The sequence below is a fragment of the Trachemys scripta genome, chromosome 19 (genome assembly GCF_013100865.1).
Source record: "Trachemys scripta elegans isolate TJP31775 chromosome 19, CAS_Tse_1.0, whole genome shotgun sequence".
Taxonomy (NCBI): domain Eukaryota; kingdom Metazoa; phylum Chordata; order Testudines; family Emydidae; genus Trachemys; species Trachemys scripta.
The window spans coordinates 1,931,576-1,952,252 of NC_048316.1; the positions used below are offsets into that span (position 1 = coordinate 1,931,576).

A 20,677-nucleotide genomic window follows, 5' to 3' on the forward strand; every position below is an offset into this window, starting at 1 on the left:
TGCTTCCGTGTCACTGTCCCCGCTGCTGGGGGAGCTGCCTTTGCTGAGGCTTGGCACGCAAAATGGAACTGCTGAAATCTTTGTAAAATATTGACCAAAAAGAAGGGGGGAAGAAGAGTAAAACCTGTAATTGTCCATTGCCGAACGCTAAACCAGGTGCAGGAGTCAGCACGTCACTGTCCCGTGGAGCTGCCACCCTGCTCGCAGGGCAGCTGGCCTAGATGAAGGGGCAGGGGCAGGACTGTGCAGGTGCGAAGAGAGGTGCTCGCTAATATTAGCTGCAGCAACTCTTATGCTCATAGTCTGTAATAAAAATGTTGACACTAGAGGGCGCCTTGCTCTGTCAGCTGTAGGTAAGACCTGCCATTTAGAGCTACCAGTAAAATGGGAGCGGGCAGGTGAGAGAGAGAGAAATCAGTAATGCAGATGCAAATGCTGACAGCAGACTCTGTCTGGGAGGAGAACAAAAACACTCTCAACAACAACTTATTGAAGATGATCACAGTGGCCTTGATCCTGCCCCCATTCAGTGCAACACAAGTACTTGCCACTGAAGGGAAGGGGGGGGGGGGGGGGGGGTGCGGACTTTTGCAAACGTGGCCGCTCTTCTTCCCAGCACACGTGCCAGTTCAGGTTCCAGCCTTTTCCTGCAAGCCGAGCAGGAATCCAGGGGCTCCTGCACTCTAGTCTAGCTGATCGGAACCAAGGCATCCGCTTGCCTGGGGACAGGCTCAAATGCTAATCTTGGCAGGTGTGTAAAGGAGGAGTTGACTCTTTCGGTTAAATGCAAATGTATCTGTTGCTCTTCCCTCTGCGTGTGGATTCTGTTACTGGGTTGGGATATTGGGGGGTTTTGCAGAAGCCTCTTCTAGCTCCCCTTTAAAACATGGCCGTNCCCCATGTCCACTCAACAGTGAGATGAGATTGATCAAAATACTCTTCTGCGTGGGAAAATAGAGGAGAATCAGCGTCTCCCAGACTTAGCCCACCGTCAATCGGGGTAACTCCACTGACGTCCATAGCTATACCAGTGTGAGCGAGAGGAGGGCCTGGGCAGTTAGATCATTCCTTTGCTCTGATTTGGCGAAGATCTGAGGCCTTTGATTTCCCCTTATGTGTGGGTGCACTGTTAGTGCCGTAACACCCCGAAGCGGTGTGCTGTAATTAACCCCATTGCTCTCTGGGCAGCCCAACAGAGACAGTCCAGCCGGTGGCTGTGCCAAGCCACTCCGTACCTGCATGCTACTGAAGAGTGAGTTGATGGATGTCTTCTCCTCATCTGCACTGTTGCGCACCTCCTCAATCATGGCTTTGAGGAGGACAATGGCCTCTCGCGTGGACGTCTGGAGCTCTTTCACGGCCTAGGAGGAAAGACAGCAGGAGGGTCAGTTGCAAGCAAGATGGGGAAGCAGACAGACTGATCCAGGACGTGGGTCCTGAGCCTGGGCACTGTCCACTCCCCACAGCAATGACACTTTACTGAAGCACAACTTACTCCAATACTGATGACAGCGGGAGCAGCCCTCCCAGTGCCATTTCCGCGCCACAGTAATTTTGATGATAAACATCAACAGACTAAAACTCAGAATGCCTCTCTCAAATGCTACCTACCATCACAGCCTGGTCGAGCTTCTCGCAGCCTTGCATGTACGCAGTCTCGATGTCAATGCAGTGGGCTCGGCTTTCTCTGAAAGAGGCAGAGACCTGGGAATTAGGATCAGCCAGAATCCTGCATAACCTGCAAACCACTCTTCATCTCCTTTCGTCTGACCAGCCAGGGCTATTGGTGTACGGCAGTTAACGATGACCCTCTGCTCCCTTGAGGACCGGGGCAGCAGGATACTTGAACCTGGGTCTCTTGCAGCAGCAGGGGAACAATGAATGTGCCCTGCTCCCGCCAATCTATCAGCTGTCTGATAGACACGCACAGTCCAGAGCTCACCGATCATATGCTGATTATTGACTGTTGACCCCAAAGTAGAATGTCTCTGTCTCCCTGCCGGGCACTCTTGTTACTCTGAGTGCTGCTCTAGGCCCCCCCTTCCCATCACGTTCTTAGACCAGTTGATGATGTTGGTTTCAGCCTGTTTACGTCCTGCTGCTGCTGCTGCTTCCTGGACTCTTTGCACCCATTCCCCTCCCCTCCCTCCTCACCCCCACTTTCCTCCTTTAGAAAAACTTCCCCTAGGTCCAGCAGCCACTATTGTTTTAGAATAGCTCTAACTCCAAATAGTGGGGCTCACTGCTCCAGTGGGGACGTTCTCTCAGGCCACTCCTATTAACTGCTGCTGCTCTCTGTGTCTGACACTTTCCAGTCACATTCTCCCTTTCCTGGGCATCCCAAGCTCCGGCTCCTTACGGCCCTGTCCACTCAGGGGCTGCACTGTGATGGCAGCAGCCATGCCTGCTCGTCACCTCCGCAAAGAAGATCCTGTGTCCATTCTCTCTCAGGCTTACCGATAGGGGCCTCGCTGCAGCACCTAAATGCTGCCGTAGCAGATCTCCTCTCTCATGCGGTTTTTCTGCAGCCTCCGTGGAACATAATGTCCAAGGCTTAGGGAGGTGTTGGAAAAGGGTGAGTGCAGACTAAGGCTGCCCCGTCTGCAAAGGGCTGGGTGAGGGGCAGGGAGACCGCAACTCTGCTACTTACACCTGCATGTCCCGGAAACAGTTAATGCAGAGCATGGATTTTTTCTCTGTTGAAAACATGATGTAAGGTTCCTCATGAAGAGCTGGGAACAAACAAATTCATCCCGGAGTTAAACAAGCTCCCTAAAGAGAGCGCAGCTCAGAATCTAGGGTCAGCTCCGTCCTTAGGGGAGAGGATATGCAATAGGTGAGCTGGGTCCACCCCTCTGAGGCTGGAGATGTCTCTTCCTACCCATTTTCTGAGGAGCTCTTACTTGTGACCGCTCAGCCACCTGACCATAAATGATGCATCCCAGCTCCAGTCTTGCTGCCTGCTCTGTTCAGACAACACCACTCTGACTTGCAGGCTCTCCGGCTGAGCGGCCCGTGTGTCTGGCTGGTGGGGCCTACTGGAGAAGGCTACATGCAGGTTACTACTCAAGGGCGTAGCCCTTTTAATAAACACTTTCCTTTATATGCGCACCTTGCAGAGAGCTGTTCCTGGGAACCCTGGCCGCCGTCTGTGTTTACACCTGAATCCTTTGTACAGAAGGTGCAATCTGCACAGGATGTGCTGTTCGTTAGCCAGGCACAGTGCTGCTGCACATAGAAGCTGGTGAGTAACTGCCTTTGTGTGCTAACTGCACCTTCGCCATGCAAACTGATGGGGAAAATAACGAGCCGATCCGGCCTGCACACCATTCCTGGGGAGAGAGCCGGTTACTGGGCTGTGCACCCCCCACGGGGCAGGAACGGAATACACAGCTCCGAGAGGAGAGACCCTGGATTCAGTTGGGAACATGACACTGATAGGCCAGTGTTAATCCTCCCTGTGGAAAGGCTGGCCTGTGTGTAATTGCCCAGGTGGAGCGGGGATGTACTCACAGCATTTCTTGTGGATGTCTTTAGTGCGCTTAGTCAAGGAGACAATCTCGTGGCGAGAGAACATCTTGGCTTTGTGGGTCTCTTCGCGGCACTTGCTGCAGAGGGGCTGGTTACAGGTGTTGCAGAAATACATGGTGTCCATTTCCTGATGGGCAAACGCAGAACAAACCCCAAAGAGCGTTGAACACCAGAGCTCCTCCTCAGTGCAATTAGAAATGGCTTTTCTCAGCTAAGGGGGCATCTGTCTGTCTTTGAGCCAGAAACTACCATGGCCAAGGGCCGGGTCCAGGACGAACAGGGCAGGTGTCAGCTTTGTGCTTAGCACTGCCCTGGTCAGGCTTCCCCTGCTGGACCCTCACCAGGGTCCTACCATGCTGGACTCATGTGCTAAGCCTCAATTGGTCTGGGTAGGGTCCAGCACTGTCTGGCTTTGGCCTCTCTGGCCCACTTCCTGGGCATAGGGCCCTGTCTGTTACCCCTTTACAGAAGTGGGACTTCATAGCTCAGCTGCCCATGGCCGCTCGGACCAGTGCTGGCTCCCCGTTCCCCAATGGCGTAAGCACACCCCTTCTCCGAGCTCCACCTTGTGGGCACTGTGGTTGACTGTTTACTTCTCCAGGGACATGTGACAGAGAAGCACCTTACATACAGGCTTTGCAAAGGTTTCTAACACAATTGCTCTTCACTTTAGACAGCACACGAGATATACAGAATCCAGGTAAAACCCATAAAACAGCTACATGCCCTTCTCTGCCTCCGCTTCCTCCCCACTCGTGAGCATTCTTTGGGGTTTGGTCGAAGTCCTGTAGGGTGTCTAGGAACCCCCTCCTGAATTATCGAGTCTCTGTCCCTCTTCTGCAGCCAACTTTGTTCTGCTGTCTTCCCCTGACCCCTCCCCCCCCAAATGGCTTGAGACCCTGCTTTTTATAACTTCCACTTCTCTTTGTCAGGTGACTCCCCCTAATCAGCCTCTTCAAGTGATCAAAGTTCCCCACCCAGTGATCAGTTGGCTTAGTTACCTGATCACCTGGGCAGACTGGTTCTTCTGAGGGGTAGCCAACTCTTTGTCCTACGATGCTTCCATTTGACTAGATAGAGGATCATCAAGGTTTGATGACCCTCCATGATTAGCCCTGTATCACTGCCTTGGAATTTCAGTCTAAGATGGAGGTAAAAGGACAGCAGAGAAAGCCCAGACCAGCCTTGCAATGACAATGGAGTGAGTAGTTTGAAATAGATATACACAGTTGTACATGGACAGATTCCTCAGACTGTCACATCAAGATATTTGCATCTCTCACAGCAGTGTAGCAAGAGAGGCAGCATCAAGGGTGGGACGAACAAAACCAATTAAAGAAAAGGTAAAATCTGAGTGTCTGCGACTGAAATCCAACAGCTGCTAACCCTTTCAGTTAGCACAGGGACAGCAGGTAAGTGAGAGCACGTAGCTGAGCTCTGCCACTCCTGAGGCCAACTGAGATAAACTAGCCCAGGCCTCAGTCTGGCCGTCTGGAGTCCAGAAACGGGAGGTGGGAGTAAACTGGAGGGAATGGTTCAGCAAGGCCCCTACCTCCTCACCTGGTGGGTTCCTTTCCAACTGTCCCAGGTCCCTGTTCTGGGGGAAGAGCGTAACCTTCCCCAGCCAGCTGGCCTGCTGCCAGGTCCTGCAGCAGAGTCAGCACCCGGGTCTGACACTGCAGCACATGCTCAGGGAAATAAACCAGACCGCCCAAATCCAGCCTTGAGACCTCAATGCAGCAGCAAGAGGGCAGGAGCGAGCAAGTGGGGAGGGACACACCCACAGGGCTGCAGGGAGGCTGGGAAAGAGACAGGCCGTAGGGCTGCTGTGGCATCGCTGGTGGGATAGCTTATGTCCTTGGAATAACCTTTGGAACCAGGAATCTCCTTGAAGCTCTTTGCTACATCAGCCACACATTCCGTTATCTGGCTTTCACTTGCCTTGGTCTCTAGGAGAGGGCCGAGATGACACAGCTGCCACCGGCAGGGAAATTTATTTCCGTTCATTCCAGAATAATGAAGTACCTGCCACTTGTGAGATCTGGTGCCATTTATCCCTTGTTATTCAATGTGTTTCTGAGATGCCCATTGCTGCAGTATCTACATGCGCTTTATGTAGCTTAAGTTACAAGCAGAAACGGCTCTTAAGTGTAGGGAGCAAATACCCCATGACACACTGGCTGCAGCCCAACTTTAAAGGCCCACAACACAGGAAATCTCACCAGGTGGCTGGGGACTCCACAGCTGGGAGCGAGGCAAAAACCTGGCCCAAAAGGTGGTGAGTGTTTGCCACGTTTCTCTGACCTGGCAAAACATGTCACTCCGTTCGCCCTGGACTCATGCTTTTTGGTTCCATGCAGACAGAAAGTAACAAGGGCTGGTTGGAGGGAACGGAACAGAACTTCTCTTCTGCTTTAGTCCTTTAGCTTAACAGCACATGCTTAGATGACCCCTAAGCGTAGCACTGTTTTACGAGAAATTGCAGGACAGCGTGTGTTTTTTCTCTCTGCCTAATCCTTTGGCAGCTCCTTTTGGACATGTATTTTTGTCTGGCTAGTGCAGGGGACTGGGAAAAGAAAAGGCCTTTCCTTTCCAGCTCCCTGCTGTGATCTGGTCCAGGCCAGGAATGCCAGCTGCTGGGTATGAAAGCAGGAGGTAGTCGCTGTACAGTTCTAAGCAGACAGGTGTCCATATCACATAAAACCCCACTGCCATGATTGGCACTAATTGGCCCCCTTGATGGCAGTCTCAGCAGAGAGGCTAAGGACTGAATGATCGATTTGGAACTGACCATTCCTCTCATCCACACCAGGGCTAAGGAGATTGGCAGGATGGTACAGAACCCTTTACATAAGAATGGACATACTAGGTCAGACCAATGGTCCATCTCGCCCAGTGTCCTGTCTTCCATCAGTGACCAATGCCAGATGCTTCAGAGAGAATTAACAGAACGGAGCAATTATCAGATGATATGAGATGTCCTGTAGTCTGGTCCTTGCTTCTGGCAGCTAAAGGCTTCGGACACCCAGAGCATGGGGTTGCATTCCGGACCATTTTGGTTAATAGCCATTGATGGATCTATCCTCCAGGAACTGATCTAGTTCTTTTTTTGGACTCAGTTGTAGTTCTGGCCTTCACAACATCCCCAGCAACAAGTTCCACAGGCTGACTGGGCATTGTGTGAAGCAATACTTCCTTGTGTTTGTTTTAATCCTGTCACCTATTAATTTAATCGGGTGACCCCTGGTTCTTGTGTTATGTGAAAGGGTAACTAACACTTTCACTTTCCCCACACCATTCATGATTTTATAGCCCTCTATCATATCCTCCCTTAGTCATCTTACTTCCAAGCTGAGAAGTCCCAGTCTTTTTAATCCCTCCTCATATGGAAACTGTTCCATACCCCTAATCATTTTTGTTGCCCTTTTCGGTAACTTTTCCAATTCTATGATGTCACTTTTTGAGATGGGGCAACCAGCGCTGCAGGTAGTATTCAATGTGTGGGCATACCATGATTTATATAGTTGCATTATGATCTTTTCTGTCTTAGCTATCCCTTCCCTAATGGTTCCTAACATTGTTAGCTTTTTTGACTGCCGCTGCACATTGAGCAGATGTTTTCAGAGAACTATGCACAATGACTCCAAGATAAGGGAGAAGCGGTGGATGTGGTATACCTAGACTTTAGTAAGGCATTTGATACGGTCTTGCATGATATTCTTATTGATAAACTAGGCAAATACAACTTAAATGGGGCTACTATAAGGTGGGTGCATAACTAGCTGGATAACTGTACTCAGAGAGTAGTTATTAATGGTTCCCAATCCTGCTGGAAAGGCATAACGAGTGGGGTTCCACAGGGGTCTGTTTTGGGACCGGCTCTGTTCAATATCTTCATTAACGACTTAGATATTGGCATAGAAAGTACGCTTATTAAGTTTGCGGATGATACCAAACTGGGAGGGATTGCAACTGCTTTGGAGGACAGGGTCATAATTCAAAATGATCTGGACAAATTGGAGAAATGGTCTGAGTTAAACAGGATGAAGTTTAACAAAGACAAATGCAAAGTGCTCTACTTAGGAAGAAAAAATCAGTTTCACACATACAGAATGGGAAGAGACTGTCTAGGAAGGAGTACGGCAGAAAGAGATCTAGGGGTTATAGTGGACCACAAGCTAAATGAGTCAACAGTGTGATGCTGTTGCAAAAAAAGCATACATGATTCTGGGATGCATTAACAGGTATGTTGTGAGCAAGACACGAGAAGTCATTCTTCCGCTCTACTCCGCGCTGGTTAGGCATCAACTGGAGTATTGTGCCCAGTTCTCGGCACAGCATTTCAAGAAAGATATGGAGAAATTGGAGAGGGTCCAGAGAAGAGCAACAAGAATGATTAAAGGTCTTGAGAACATGACCTATGAAGGAAGGCTGAAAGAATTGGGTTTGTTTAGTTTGGAAAAGAAGACTGAGAGGGGACATGATAGCAGTTTTCAGGTATCTAAAAGGGTGTCATAAGGAGGTGGGAGAAAACTTGTTCATCTTGACCTCTAAGGATAGAACAAGAAGCAATGGGCTTAAACTGCAGCAAGGGAGGTTTAGGTTGGACATTAGGAAAAAGTTCCTAACTGTCAGGGTGGTTAAACACTGGAATAAATTGCCTAGGGAGGTTGTGGAATCTCCATCTCTGGAGATATTTAAGAGTAGGTTAGATAAATGTCTATCAGGGATGGTCTAGATAGTATTAGGTCCTGCCATGCGGGCAGGGGACTGGACTCGATGACCTCTCGAGGTCCCTTCCAGTCCTAGAGTCTATTAATCTATGAATCTCTTCCTTGAGTGGTAACAGCTAATTTAGACTCCATCATTTTGCATATAGAGTTGGGATTATGTTTTCCAATGTGCATTACTTTGCATTTATCAACATTGAATTACATCTGCCATTTTGTTGCCCAGTCACCCAGTTTTGTGAGATCCCTTTGCAACTTTTCACAGTTAGCTTTGGACTTCACTATCTTGAGTAATTTTGTATTGTCTGCAAATGTTGCCATGTCCCTGTTTACCCTTTTTCCAGATCATTTATGAATATGTTGAATAGGACTGGGCCCAGTACAGACTCCTGGGGAACACCACTATTTACCTCTCCTCTTCAGTCTGAAAACTGACCATTTATTCCTACCTTTTCTTTCCCATCTTTTAACCAGTTACAGATCCATCTGCCATACTGTACTTACTCCTAGGCGGGCTGTGGCTTGACTCTAGAATCTGATGCTGACACTGTTCAAGACCCAAGCACAGTCTATTTGGGGAGATCATAAAAGGACCCTCCAAGCAACAAGGATGTGGCTGGAAAAACTCAGCTGTTCTGAAAACCAGACCACTCACATAGGTACCTAAATGTGGAAGTGTTGGCCGTAGCCTGGAAGCACTTTGGGCAGGGGCTGTGTACTCCTTTGCCTTCTGCAACATGCAAGGCATGGCTGTGGTGCTGGAGACATAACCAGCCACTGTCTTACCTGTTTCTTGCACTCCTGGTCGCAGTTTGCACACTGAACTTCCTCCTCGCAGTCGGCAGAGCTATCCACAAGGAACTTCAGGAGCCGGTCTACAGGCGGGAGCCCATTGTTTCCTTTCACTATGGACTGATGACTGAGGAGGACAAAACAGATAGGGTAGGCCCATGAGCCCTGGCAATGGCAAACAAATATTGCTCTTCATTCAAACAACCTAATGTTAAAGGAAAATAACTGTCCTGGGACTGCAGTGAAAAGATACCATGTGATACCTTAATGACCCCAGATATAAGGTAAACTGCAATGCAATCACACAGGATCAGACTTTTTCCTTTGTTCACCTGGCTTTTCTGGACATGAATTGCACTATTTTCTATATTGCACCATTCAGATCTTTGTGTTTTCATCAGAGCTGAATTCTGTCTTGCCACATATTCCAAGAGCATTTCTTCTGTGCTGCAAATGTTTTCATTAAGCTACAGCAATTAACAATCTTTGCAGCCTGGCTCTTCCCAGAGCGAGCATGCTGAACTCTCAAACTCTCTACATGCTATGTTAGCAGTATCCCACACATTTCTGCTTGGCTCCTAGGAGTGTACAGTGGGGACATGCTGAGAATGGCCATTTAACGTTGGCATTTGCAAATGAACAGCCTGAGGTCCAGTGACTTTCTAATCAAAACTTTGTGTGATTCATTCCACAGGTGGCTGCAAGGGTCATTTCAGTCTTGGAATAGCCATGCTTGATGAATTCCAGGATGTGAACTCCTAGTATGTTGCCCCTTTGGTACTTTCTTGTTTACACTCAATCTTTAAATTCAGTTTGCCTGCATGCGGCTCTATCCACTGGCTGTGTCCAGAAGATCGACTTCCGGCAAGGCACTGCTCCTGCCTGAAATGGTTCTTTAATTTTCACAAGTCTTGTGGCATTTGTTTAGCACTGGACATTGCTGCCCAGATTCCCTTAGCTACTGCTAGCGTCTAATTGCGGAGAGAAACGAGCAGACGAACACAGGGCTACATCTGAATAATCTCGCGGAGCAATAATAATCCAGAATGGGAATATTATTAACATCAAAATGTAAGCCATGTGGTGACTTCCTTAGAGAGGAGCTTTAACCAATGGGAAGCAGGTGACCATGGAAGCCCCTCCCCTAACAACCCTCCAAACAGCTTTCCCAAAATAACAGTAAACAGAATTCCGAGAGGACAGAAATTGTCCAAAGCCAAAATCCCTGCATGAAACCCTTCTCGGACAACGCCTGAGCCCCCTACATATAGACACGCACACAGGCTTTGCTGAAACCCTTAAAAGCAAGCGCCACGTTAACAGTAATCAAATAACGTTAGTGAAATACTGCCAGTTTGGGTGAACACATGATTAGTCTGAGTGAAAGGTCAGAAAAGCTGTGGCAGAATTCAAGCACCTTCTGTAAGGACCAGGGCTCAGCTCCCCTGGCCCTGACCACACTGACTTGCTTTAGCAAAATATTAAAAAGGAAAAACTGAAGGCTCATCAATAAAGATCCTAGTCGTGCTGATCCTGAGATGTCACTCACAGTTAAGCTCAGACTGCACACAATTCCTGGCAAACTGCAGCTCCCCATGAACGCTAGAGAAAGGAATCACCCTTACATATATTCATCCATTTCCTTTAAAAGCATCGTGGAAATCTTTACTGTAGCCACTTTGACACTTCCAGTAAAACCCAGGACCAAAACAGTATGACGACAGCGCAACCAGACACCAAGCCACGGCCACTCCAGCCCCTTCTTGAGAGTGTCTCTCGAAACGCAGGTTCGCAGAGATGACAGGAACTTTGAAGTCTCATTCCCCTGGACAATGAGCGCATTGAGTCGGATTGAAATGATGATTCACCCACCAGTCACCTGTGAGGGATTGGGTTTCATCACTCTGGCTGCATCTCCCAGCAAACTAATCATGGAACTAAAGGTCTCACTGCAGCTGGCAGTGCTTCATCATTGCCCGGCTTCATCAAACATGGCCACGTTCGGGGGCACTAAGTTACCGATGGAAAAGACTTATTAGCCCAGGAATATCTTGCAGGGGGCTTGTCTGTTGTCTTTGTCTATTAATAGTCTGGCACTGCAAGGCTGTATTTGATGGAGACAGAGATGTATTGTACTAATACCAGCCAGATAACTTACCTCCCAAGCAATTGGTTTGGTTCTCCTGCTGCAGGGCTGGGCTGGATACAGCGGCATCTTGCATTGCCCGCTCTGCTCTGCAGCCCTCCGGGTACTGGGCAGAAAGCACTCCGAGATACTGAGTTTTAAACCAAATGGAGAATCCTATGAAAACTGCAGCAGAAATGTGCATGTGTATTATGTTACAAAGAGCACGAGAGAGAGGTAGCGATCTAGCGAACCGGTTGCCCTTGGACTCTGTGTTTGAGTGGGGAGGGATGGGCTGAGAACACTGAGAATTTAGAAAGGGTTTGGGTGTATGCTGTGGCATTTTAATGACCATCTGAATTGATTCCCAGCCCCAGTAACTTCTTGTTATGACAGATCAGGAGTGAGTTTGGAGAGTAGTAAAGCAGAATTAAACACTGCATCGCTCTGTCAGACCCCTAGCACAGGCAAGCTGTGTGAAGCCGAAAAGGGTCCTGGCCATGACTCCGGTGAGTTGAATTGGGGCAGCTCAGCCCCCAAGCCGGAGCTCCTGCTGCGGTAACGCAGGTAAAGTTCTTGTTGCCAGGGCTCGACTGCTGTGCTGCTTGACAGAGGTAGTTAATAAAACCTGCCTGTTGGGCTGTGGAGCACAGGGGAGTCACTCCTCCAGGCCTGCTGTCTTGAGAGCCTTATGCTGACTGCCGGCATGCATGGCCAGGCCCAGTGTTCTCGCCAGAGGCTGCTGGGAGATGGAGAGCACCTGGCTAGGACGTACCGTAGTATGTGGCAGGTGGGGCATGGGTTAACGGGGGTTTTATAGGCTGACCCTGTCTAGCAATTGCAGCCGTAAGCATGACAGTTTGGGTCTGTGTTGGAGTTTGAGGAAAAGCCAGGCAGCTGATGCACAAGAGGGTACCATTAAAAACAGTCCAACAAGACTCAGACTGTGCCTGAGTGAAGGGGACGCTCTGCAGGGCAGCTTCATTGCATCTGCAATTCTTCTTCCTTTTCTTCTTCATTGGGCGACTTCTGTATAAAGACGAGACCTCCGCATTTCACCCCTGCTGCTCCACCACTTTACCTTGGGGCTAAAGCAGTGAGTCCCTACTAAGCAGACTCATGCCAGTGCTGGTCTGATTAAGCAGTTGTCATTGTTGTTCACTGCCGATAGGCAGAACTGACTTCCTGGGAGACATCTTTAATAAGAGGGCATCCCAATTAAGGTGCTCACTGCTGACTCTGCAAAAGCTGCTAAAAGCCTCCGTCCCCAATGAGACAATAGCTTATGGGTGCACATAATAACTACTGTTCATGCTTGGGGAGAGCACCACATCTTATAATGAGGGGTAGGGAGAAGGGCTATTTAAAAATAACCCAGGGGAGAACACACACACAAGACTTTCTAGTGAGAGAAATGTTATAAACCAGAAACCAAGAGTGTGATCTGGTGCCAAATAGCTGCTCTACTCAGAGTCACAGAGTCTGTTTGCTTTGCTGAAATATTAGATTGAACGTGATCAGGGAGGAGGTGATACCTCATTGGGGCTCCGTTCATGCTGCCAATAGAGCGAAAAATTGCCCTGGGCGCCTCGGTATTGCCTTGCCAGTGACTGTTCCTGAGCCTGGCTGCAGAGCTGGGCACAAGCGCCAGTCAGACATGCAGAATACAGGGGAATCCAGCCGTCTGTGGTATCGAAAACATGACATAAAATTCTCCCAGAAATGCAGCTGCTGGGGGATACCTGGGCAGCTGATTGTAGGTATAGAGCCTGGAGTCCCAGAGTGACAGCTAGAGCCAAGGCTGTTGCATGTAGAGTGACCAGATGTCCCTGATTTTGGGGTCTTTTTCTTATACAGGCTCATATTACCTCCCACCCCCATCCTGATTTTTCACATTTGCTGTCTGGTCACCCTAGTTGCATGACTTCTGGATAACTTACCTGGGAGAGGTGTCGTGGTTGGAAAACCTGCCCCCCTCCCTCTGGAAGCAAAGGCATCCGCAGGGGCTCCTAGCCTATTCCCTCTGTCTGCTACTCTGGAGCTGGACCATCTGTGCTTTAGTGAACCCCACTAGGTGTTCGCCTGCATCTTCAGGCACCTCAATACTTCCGGAAATCTAGCCCTAGCTATCTAAAGATGGGGGAGTCCCTGGTGAGCTCAGGCACCTGGTGCACAGGCATTCTGAAGGGGGCTAATATTAAAGGCCTCTCTCTACCCCCAGCACAGCCTGGGTAGTGGGGCAGTTCTGGCTTCCTCCCCAGAGTGCCTCACCCCTAGCATGCTGGTGCTATGGTGTGGCCCCACCCCCTTGTTTTCTACATACAGAGTTGTGTGTAATGCCTATGGTCTCTTTGCATTGGCACATTTGCTCCCAAGACTAGAAATGCCTTGCCCTAATCTAACAGTGTTTGTATTTAGCCAGTATGAGTGGGGAGTCTGCATGACAAACTGATTGGAGAGTGCTGTTTTTCTGCAGAAAAGAATGAATGTTTACTCCAGCTGATCTGTTTTAATTAAATAATTTTAAAATATGTAATTTGATTTTTTTAATATAACCTCTAACTTCATGCTAATGATATCTGAACAGCCCCTTCAAAGCGCCTGAGATGCACCCAACAAACAAAAGCCAAAGATGAACACTTAAAAATAACATTTGTTTGGTCTCACTTGGCTCTGAGCAACAGTTTCCTTGAACTGCTTTAAGTAGCAACGTCTACCAGTATATGAGTTTTATTCCAGAAATATATCCATGCAGGGGCTGGTACAAAAGGATATTTTCCTTTGCTGTTTATGCTTTTGTTGTTTTTTTGGGGGCAAGTTTTGGAGAGTTTAGGTTTTGATGTTAAATCTTGGATCATTTGCCGATTTTAATACCAAAACCAGTTCCAAGCTAAACAGTTGTCTGAAGCAACTTCTGCACAATAACTGTGCCATCTCAAACCTAGCATGAACAGCTTTGAGCAGATGAAACTGGAAGAGATGGAGTCTCTCTCTGCATGTAGTTGTCTTTAGTAGACAACTACATGCTGAGAGTGGGGAGGAAGAGAGCAAACTTCTAGGTCATGGAGACAGAACAGTCCCTAACCACAACTGTTTCCAAAGATTTCCAGGAAGGGCCAGCACCTCTTTAAGCTACACAATTTTGTCTAACAGTTTCTTGAGTGGTATTTTCTATTTTTAAATTTAAAAATAAACCCCTACGAGTGAAACAAACCTATCTGGTGTCACCCAGCCCTCTTCCCCCAGAGCTCAAACTGTAAGTGCCCGGAGTCATTTTTTGGCTAGGGAAATCCACCTACCTAGGGGCTCAATCCTGCTAGGTGCTGAGCATTGACTCCAGTGGGGCTATTCAGAAACCTACAGTTACTCTCATGCTTAAGTGCTTTGCTGGATAGGGGCCAGAAAGCTCAGCCCCTTGCCAGATCAGGCCGTACGGCTGCAGTGATCCTGCTTCTCCTCAGGGTGATCACTTGTGAAGTGTAGAGTGGGAAACCCTCACTGCGCTTCTCCCATTGCTGGCCTGCCCTGGCAGGGGCGTGAGCGCTCCTGAATTCTTGTGGAGCTATAAGTAGAACTTGGTGTTCTGCAGCTGTTCCCATCTGAAACCATTGTGATTAGAACCTCGTATTTCATAGGCACAAAGGCAGCTTGACAACGAAGCACTCAAATGCTGTGGTGACAGGCCATGTATAACAGCAGAGCTAGACACAGCTTCTCCAGCTTTCCTGGGGCTTTACCACCAGGCATCCTGACCCCCACTGGGCATGTGTATTTTACATCCTCAAGTCTGAGATCCAGGGGAAAAAATTCAAAAGTGCCTAAGTGACTTGAAGCCTAAATCTCAGTGCAAGTCAATGGGGCTCAGGCTCCTAAGTAACTAAGGTGCTTTTGAAAATGTTACCCTCACCCGTGAGAGGAAGGCTGGCTCAGTACTTGGAACTCAGGAGACCTGGGAGCAATTCCCTGCTCTGCCACAGACTCACTTTGTGACCCTGGACAAGTCACTTAGACTTTCTGTGCCTCAGTTCCCATCTGTACAATGGGGGTAATAGCCCTGCCCTGCCTCTTAGGGCTGCTGTGAGGATAACAACGTTCGAGACGGCAAGGTGCCCAGATACACTGGTGATGGGGCCTGCTTGGTACCTGGAGCTTTATTTTAATTCAGCTCACAGAAATGTGATTGTTTTTAACTGCTTATAATGAAAAACAAGAGCTGTGACTAGAGAACATTGTTTTTCAGGCTGTGGACTAGGCAGACGGGTATTGCTGGAAGTCTTTCCCATGCCGATTTAAACCAAACACAAAAAAAGAGACTCATGGGATTTATTTTAATCTTTGTAATTTGTGTTCATCTAAAAAGAACAGGCATAAATGAGCAGCTCACTGGATGCTCATCAAATCTCCGTTTCCCCTAAGGACAAACTCTACAGAGAGATCTGTATACATTAAAGGTGAAATCTAATAAGGTACAACGTTAACCTCCTCCAGTGCTTGGTTGATAGTTCTAACTACACATTCCGGAACACAGCTTGGATTCAGTTCTGCCTCTACTAGCCCTCAAATGTCTTTGGCCACTACAGTCAGGCTGATACACATCATCCTATTTACTAGAATAAATGACAATCATCTGCCCTGCTAGTCTCATTCCTTTTTTGGAATACAAAGTCCTGCACAGTGTTGTCAATTCATGCCTGTAAAGTGAAAGCAGATTCCCTGATCCTTAGAGTGTACTACCGAAAAGCAGAGGTGTATTGTAGCATTCCAAGTCCAATGGTAAAATTTCCACCATCTCTGCTATCATCAGTAATGTGTTCTTGAGAATCTGAGGCACTCAAGTTTCATGTAGATGAACTTGGTTTGTTTAGAATGTAATGCACCCCAAATTATAAGTGGATGTTATTGTTACTAATACAGTGATAGAAATGACCTTCAAACAGGACTGTCCACATCAGAGCGGCAAGCACTAACTCTCACCATTTTTACAGTATTGTTTAATAACAAGGAAAGCACTGCATCATTCACAGATAAGAGTTGATAAAAGTATCTGTATGTACAGTGATAGGAACCTATAGAAGAACCCAGAGAGACAGTACGTAAATAATTCCTGGCTTCACTTATATTAAAAGGAATGAAAGCAAATACAATGCAACTGAAGATGTACAAAATGCTCCAGAAAAACCCAAGACATATTCTGTAGCATATCGTATATATCCGTACAACCACACTTCTCAGAAACACACAGTTCAGCACATTAATATTGTATTAAATTGTTAAATGCCATTTCTTTTTGTTCCAACTACAAAAGCCATTTTGATTCAGGGCAGGATTTGGCCCGAAATGTCTTGTAAGGGGAGGGGGGAGAAAAGGAGGTTACATTTGGTTACCTCCATCTAATCCTCTGAAAGGGCGGTGCTGGCCTGGCTGAATGTGGCCGTTAGTGAGCACACTAACAATTCTTGTTCCAAAGTCAGTGGGCCTAGAGCCCCACCCAGAGTGCTTGCTTACCAGTAGCGGTGCTGAGCCTCACGGCAGCTTACAGCGAAGACTGAAGAGCTAAAAGGGCAAGTGCTCGTCCTGTGCTTGAGAAAGTCTCACTGCTGCCTCACTTCTCGAGAGCTCGCCAAAGAGTAGAGATGCTTCTGTGTCACACCTTGCGTCTGTTATGTACTAATCACCTTAATCCAAGGCCCACTGTAGTCCATGGAAGACTCCACTTGGCCTCCATTGTCTTTGGTTCAGACTCTAACTCATCACAGAGGCAGTCTAGGCACAAGTTAGCACCAAAATAATGACACTGGTTTAATTCTTGTTATATCAGTGCATGCTTGTGTGTGGCCACTCTTATTGTGGAGTACAAGTGTCTCTATTTGGCATAGGTTGTCAGTAAAGAATCAATTTAAATTAAATCTAAATAAGACCCTTTCATTCTACAATCAGTATCTACACCCAGACTGGCACTGAAATAACAAAAGGTGTGAATGAAAACCAGTTAGGCTATTTCAGGGCTGGTTCATGTGTAGCCCAGCCCCCATCCTTACCCATGCTACCACAAAAGGCATCAGCTTGAGGTCTGGCCCAACTCTCATGAGTGAATGACTCCCATTCACCCTTCCACACTGCAACAAATTCAAATATATCTAACTTAGACCCATCTTCATTTCAGATGTGTTCCCTGCTACCATGCCAGGTTTTGAGCACACTACCAATATACATAAGCCAATTTCAATAACATGTCGCAGCAGAGCACCGAGCAGGCCGTCAGCCCAGCGAGCGTCAGAGAAGAAATGTCACGGTTTCTCCTTAGGCCTAGCTTTCAGACCTGGGTGCCTAATGCTGCCCGTGGCTAGCTGCATTGGGTATTTGCTGATGGGCAGAGCTGGACCCTCCAGCTCAGACATCCATGTGTGAAATGCGTGCTCTGCACCTGTGTGTCTGTGGCGCTCTACTGCAGAGCATGGGCACCTGGCCAGGCCTGGGATAGCTTTCACGGGTAAGTCACCATCTTTCTGTGTTATGGGTAGGCACTGCTTAGAAGTTCTTACCCACAAAGAGGGCAGGTGAGGCGGCTGTCTATCGCCCGGCCTCGCAGGCAGCTGGCACAGAAGTTGTGGTAACAGTCCAGGAGGCAGGGATGCTCATACTGCTCGTGACACAGGAAACATACCAGGGGGTGGCAGTTGGCATTATCCAGGTCGCAGAGGTTTTCCAAAGGAGAGAAAATCCCACCGGACATCTGGAGGAAGATGACACAGAAAGGGTGATATTACAGGTATGCAGAGGGATTCGACATCTAATTCAGGAGATGGTGCGTGTGGCACAGTTAAAAAGGAGCTATTCCGGTGAGTCCCCATAAAGGAGCCTCGCCTTGGAGGGTGCCACATGCTAGACAGATCAAAAGTCTGCTGGCCATTGATAGCATCTGAGGGACAGGGCAGCTGCATGATCTGATGGCCACCGATTGCATGCAAGGGGTAGGACAGCTGCAGGAAGAAGTGTCAGGGACGGCGTGGCGGTCACGGACATAATTTGGCCACAGCTCTGTTTTTGCTGGTGTAAAGGACAGTTCTGGTTACTTGACCCAATTTGCTCCTCTCTCATTGGGCCTAGGGCTGGGGTGACCCGATCACATGCATTTGGGCAGGGCCGCGCCTACTGACTGCAAGCAACTGATTAATTTGCCATGAAGTTAGAACTGGCAAGACTGCCGGATAGCGCCCCCTGCTGCCCCCAAGACCTCTCAAACGCACCCTACTGGCTGGTGCAGGAGTTCCCGGGGGGGAGCTATGTCCAGCCTTCCGCAGGTGCCAAGGATGTGCTGGCCCCGCTAAGGGCCTCTGAGAAAGGAGAAAAGAGGGGGAGACTGGTTCCTCCCAGGAACCAATACAGTCTGAGTAAAATCTCTAATCTTCCCTACCATCAGCTCCAAGGTATCTTCTCTCTGCTTCTCATACCCCTTCCCTGCCCATCTTCCTACCTCTCCTCCCATATGTAGCTCTGCATTTACTTTCACTCTGCTTTTGTGCCTGAAACAGCCTTCTATTTTCCATGCACCAAGTACTCTCCCTCTCTGTCCCCAGATCTCTCCTTCCAATCCTCACTTCCCAAAACCGCCATGCTATCTCCTTCTGCCTTCTCATGCTCTATGAATCACTTCGCTCTGAGAGCCCACTGTAAGCTCTCGGGGGCAGAGACCCAGTCCTTCTATTGTGTATATTTGTAAAGTCTAGTGCTCTCTCTTTTTATTGTTTAAAGAGTCCTGCACTATTATTGCAGGGCACAGTTGCAATAGCAGTGAGCTGTTGCTGAATGCCACCACTTCCTTGAGCATTTAAGAGTTAAACTACATCGTGACCAGAAATAGCGCACAGAGTCAAAGAATAGGTGGCACATTTGACTCACAGGACTGATTTCATGCCAGGCTGTCTGCAGCCCAATGAGCACACTGGGCTTTGTAAGAACAAATGGAAATTATGAACATTGTGTCTCAATAACAATACTAAAGTTCAGAGTCAGAAACCACAGAGAGTTTGAAAATCATTTCTGAATTGTCCCCATTTCAGGGGGTTCCGGAATGTGTAGGGGGGGACTTTTAGATTTTTTTTTTTTTTTTTAGTATAAAAGTTGTGTTGGAAGAGAAACCTGCACATTTACAGGATCTAGTATAGAACAGTAACAAGTAAACTAACATTCTGTCTGGGCTGTGCATATTACACAAACAGCCAGAGAGTAAAAATGACACAGCCTATGTTGTTTGGTGCTGACAAAACAAACTGTGTATAAAGTGGGGGGGATGGAAGGTTTCTAAACATGCCTGTTTTCTTATGCCATTCTAATCTGAGTGATATTTTATTAAAAACCACTGTACTGTCTACAGCAGAGCAAGGTGGTGTGGGTATAAGAGAAAAAATTCAACTTTTCAAACAGATCAGATGTGGTTTAAATTCTTTACTCCTTACAGTGAGTGACCACATTTAAGAAGAGGACTGTTTGCGGTTAATTCATTTTGCTATTATGCTATGCCAGTGAAAACACTGCAGTAAAAATATGAGAAACAAGAAGGGATTTTCTTTAACCTGTTGATCAAATCCATCTATTTTCAGTCTGTCAATTTAATGGTGATGCCATTCAAATAAATTCTTTTGAAATAGACCAGCAATTACCTATTAAGTCCTTATACTAGCAAGCCACAGAGAGCAAAGCTACAGGTTCTGAAAGCTTTTACAGAGCTCAGAATTCAAAACAGTGTTTCAGATGTGGATACATGTGTGTTAACAAGGTGGGCTATCTCTCTCTGGGGTCTGCCAGTACCTCTGGTTTTAATAAGTGAAATTACTTTGTAAGCAAATACTACCTGTGCATTTTAAGGAAATGCTAACAGTATATCTTTTTGTTATGGTCACTTTATTGTAGTTAGACACAGCAGTAGTATCAAAGTTTCTTACCTTTTCTTCCGAAGTTACCAGTGTTGTATCCACGTTGTCCTGTTAGTAGATAAAATTTCAGTCCCCTTGCTCTGCCTGTCTCCTGCTTTTCATGCGTTTGAAGCTGGAATGACAGAAATGCTGAGGCTTTCAGCACAGCCAGAATATTATGAGTGACGTGAATGCAGTAGCCATGGCAACATTGCCAATAAGGAAGAGCTGCTGGGTTCAGAATAAGTTGTTTCTGCAGACATAACAGAGAGCACAATGAAATGTTTTTTTAAAAAATCCCAAGTCTGTCATTTGCTGACAGCCTGGTGTGAAGGGGACTGTCTCATATGCCCATGTTCTCCCTCAGGGGCTAAGATGCATAACAGAGGGGTTTAGGATTTGATAAGCCTAAGTAAAAGGGGAAAAATTCAATGCATTTAATTCACTCTTCCAGAGGGAAAAGGAGGAATCTCCTACCTGTGGTAGGCAGTTTTCTCCAGACTGAGTTATCTCTATGTTGTGTGCAATTCCCAGGGAAAGGCACCTCTAAAAGTTGCCTAGGGTGTAAATTTAAACCCAGTACAACA

The 20,677-nt window shown here is 47.5% G+C and overlaps 1 protein-coding gene across 1 annotated transcript in view; it reads right to left on the bottom strand.

The window, feature by feature from the left end:
• RNF207 (ring finger protein 207) overlaps positions 1 to 20,313 on the bottom strand; it is a 35,887-nt gene extending 15,574 nt beyond the window's left edge. Inside the window, exons 1-7 of the mRNA XM_034753044.1 lie at positions 20,121 to 20,313; positions 17,721 to 17,911; positions 9,048 to 9,180; positions 3,514 to 3,658; positions 2,651 to 2,732; positions 1,612 to 1,687; positions 1,216 to 1,361 (exon numbers count right to left, since the gene is read on the bottom strand). Of these exons, the coding sequence (XP_034608935.1) occupies positions 1,216 to 1,361; positions 1,612 to 1,687; positions 2,651 to 2,732; positions 3,514 to 3,658; positions 9,048 to 9,180; positions 17,721 to 17,911 (773 nt within the window). The 5' untranslated portion in view covers positions 20,121 to 20,313. The remainder of the gene's footprint in view (positions 1 to 1,215; positions 1,362 to 1,611; positions 1,688 to 2,650; positions 2,733 to 3,513; positions 3,659 to 9,047; positions 9,181 to 17,720; positions 17,912 to 20,120) is intronic.
• Positions 20,314 to 20,677: the final 364 nt, after the last annotated feature.